This window comes from Austrofundulus limnaeus, unplaced genomic scaffold, assembly GCF_001266775.1.
Source record: "Austrofundulus limnaeus strain Quisiro unplaced genomic scaffold, Austrofundulus_limnaeus-1.0 Scaffold3224, whole genome shotgun sequence".
Classification (NCBI taxonomy): domain Eukaryota; kingdom Metazoa; phylum Chordata; class Actinopteri; order Cyprinodontiformes; family Rivulidae; genus Austrofundulus; species Austrofundulus limnaeus.
The window spans coordinates 6,096-8,507 of record NW_013955626.1 but is presented as its reverse complement, the minus strand read 5'-3'; the positions used below and the strand labels follow the sequence as shown (position 1 = coordinate 8,507).

At 39.2% G+C, this 2,412-nt stretch overlaps 1 protein-coding gene across 1 annotated transcript; it reads left to right on the top strand.

Moving 5' to 3' along the window:
• Window positions 1-2,412, top strand: LOC106511791 (uncharacterized; the record flags this gene model as incomplete). Its single annotated transcript, XM_014000528.1, is given in 6 exon segments — window positions 1-425; window positions 633-955; window positions 1,042-1,223; window positions 1,389-1,561; window positions 1,661-1,875; window positions 2,159-2,412. Coding segments are annotated over 6 exon segments (1,572 nt in total), but the record flags the coding sequence as incomplete, so codon positions are not given.

Here is a 2,412-nt window from a genome sequence, read left to right as displayed (position 1 = left end):
GATCCTGAAGAAAGGAGCACAACTACATACCAAGTTTCTCCCCGAACAACAAGAGCCATGGCAAGAAGTAAACAGTTCAGCACCATAGAAAATCCCATCGTCCACAGTAATGAGTTGGAGAGTTTTCATCAGGGAGTAAACTATTCATCTTTTTGCTCACATGATACCATCGAAGCAAATATTCCACCTTATTTTCAAACTTCATCTCAGTCATCTGCCAGTGTACATCCTAACTCTATCAGCACCAGCACATCTGCTACAAACTTCAACCCCTCCTCCACCAGTGAGGTCTGCCAAGATGAAACTACAGCACACGCAAGTGCCAACTACTCAACTTATTTGTCAGTGATGTCAAATGTTTCTGATCTGTCTTCTGAAGATGAGGAAATGAATCATGCCATTTTGGCCAGTATTGAAACTCACTTGTGAGCATCTACTTGATAAATGATTTGGTTTTATTTGTTTGTTTGTTTTTTTGGTAGCTTGGTGATTTAGAGTAGGATAATTTCACTTTTTTAATGTTTAGGATTAAAGAAGAATAAATCAGTTAGCCTTGTGGATTTCCAAAATTATTTAAGAGAAGCAAATTATCTGACCTGTCTTTTTTTCTTTTATTTTTTGTCCATTTTTAGGTCTGAAACTTCTTCCAAGACCTTGCATGTGAAGGACATTCTTGAAGATTTGTCCAAAAAAATTGACAATGGAATGAACTGCAAATTTAATGTCAATCGTTCTGCAGTTTTAGATGGTGCCATACGTGGATTTAAGAGGGTAACATACAATCCACATTTCTCAATGAATGTGAAATTTTCGGATGATTTCGGAAGAAATGAAGAGGCAGTTGATTTGGGTGGCCCACGGAGAGAATTTCTGCGTCTTCTCATTGATGCTTTGTCCATATCTCCAATGTTTGAAGGCCCAGATGATTGCAAAAATTTAGCAATGAATAGTACAGGTTTGTTTGGACTCCAGTTTCCTGTAATTATTGTCAACATCTTTATGGTAAAAATGTAGTTGTGTAAAATATTTCTTGTCCTACAGCCCTCAGGGAGGACAAATACTTTATGGCTGGAAGGGCAATAGCTGTTAGCCTTGTCCATGGAGGTCCAGCCCCACGTTTCCTTTCTCCAGTCCTTTTCTCTTGCTTGGTTGGAGGTCCAAATGCAGCTTGCCCTACTTTGAAGGACATCACTGATGCAGAACTCCATGAGAAACTGAAAAAAGTTAATCCACTCACAAATTATATAACTTTTGACTTGACATAAGATTTATTGACAAATGTTATTGTGAACAGTGCATGTGTAAGGTTTTCTTTTTTTTTCCTCAGAGTGAAAAAACTTTTTGGTGTCCCTTTTTTCTGTCTTTACTCTTGTGATAAACTTTATTAGGTGTCTGAAAGTTTGACTGTGGAAGAGCTTCAAAGAGCCACAGATCCCCTTTTCGACTACATGGCCAGCGCAGGTTGCATCAGACGCTTAACTACTATCCGTGATCGAGATCTCCTCCTGCATGATCTGCTGATGTTTCATGTTGTTCACCGTGTCCAGGGCCCTTTTCAAAGGTTAGGTTTGCACCTAACATTTCCTCAGTATCATGATACAAAAAGAAATTCAGCTCAATTAATTAGTAAGAGACAAGTAACCTTTGCTTATTTGTACAGGTTTGAAGAAGGACTCAAGACACTTGGAGTTTTGGATGCTGTTAAGCAACATCCAGACAGTTTTCAGTCTTTGTTCTGCTATGAACCCCAGCAATTAACTGCTGACATGGTGGATGACCTTTTCACCCCTCGACTTGCTCCGGAAGGAAGTAACAGGAGAAGAGTGGAAGAGGCAGTCATTCCTTTGTGGAGAGATTATCTGCAGGATGCAGAAGGTATTTAGCAAATATTCTCCACTTTATCTATAACTTTTACTAATGATGGACAACTGTTTCTTAGGACAGTGTTAGTTTCTTATTATCATAAGTCACTAGAGAGTTCAAAACTTGACTAAGCGGGTAGAGTAGTCACCTTGCAATTGGAAGATTGTGCTTGATTTCAGCTACCTTCTGTCCATTATTGATGTGTCTCGGGGCAACTACACTACAAAATTTCAACTGTTAAAGGTAAAATAGTTCCATAACGAAAACAACATTAAAAGCCAACTTTTTTCCACAGATGAAGGATCATCCAAGCTTGAAAACATCCTTGTTTTTGCAACTGGAGCAAAGGAGATACCACCAATTGGCTTTTCTCCAGCACCATCCATTGAGTTTCTCCATGAAAGCAGTGAAGAATGTTCCTCCAAAAGAATGCTGCCCATGGCGAACACCTGTGTAAACTGCTTGAAACTCCCGATCATAACTTCTTATGAAGTGTTTAAGGAAAACATGGACTATGCCTTAGGGAACACACAGGGATTTGGGAGATTG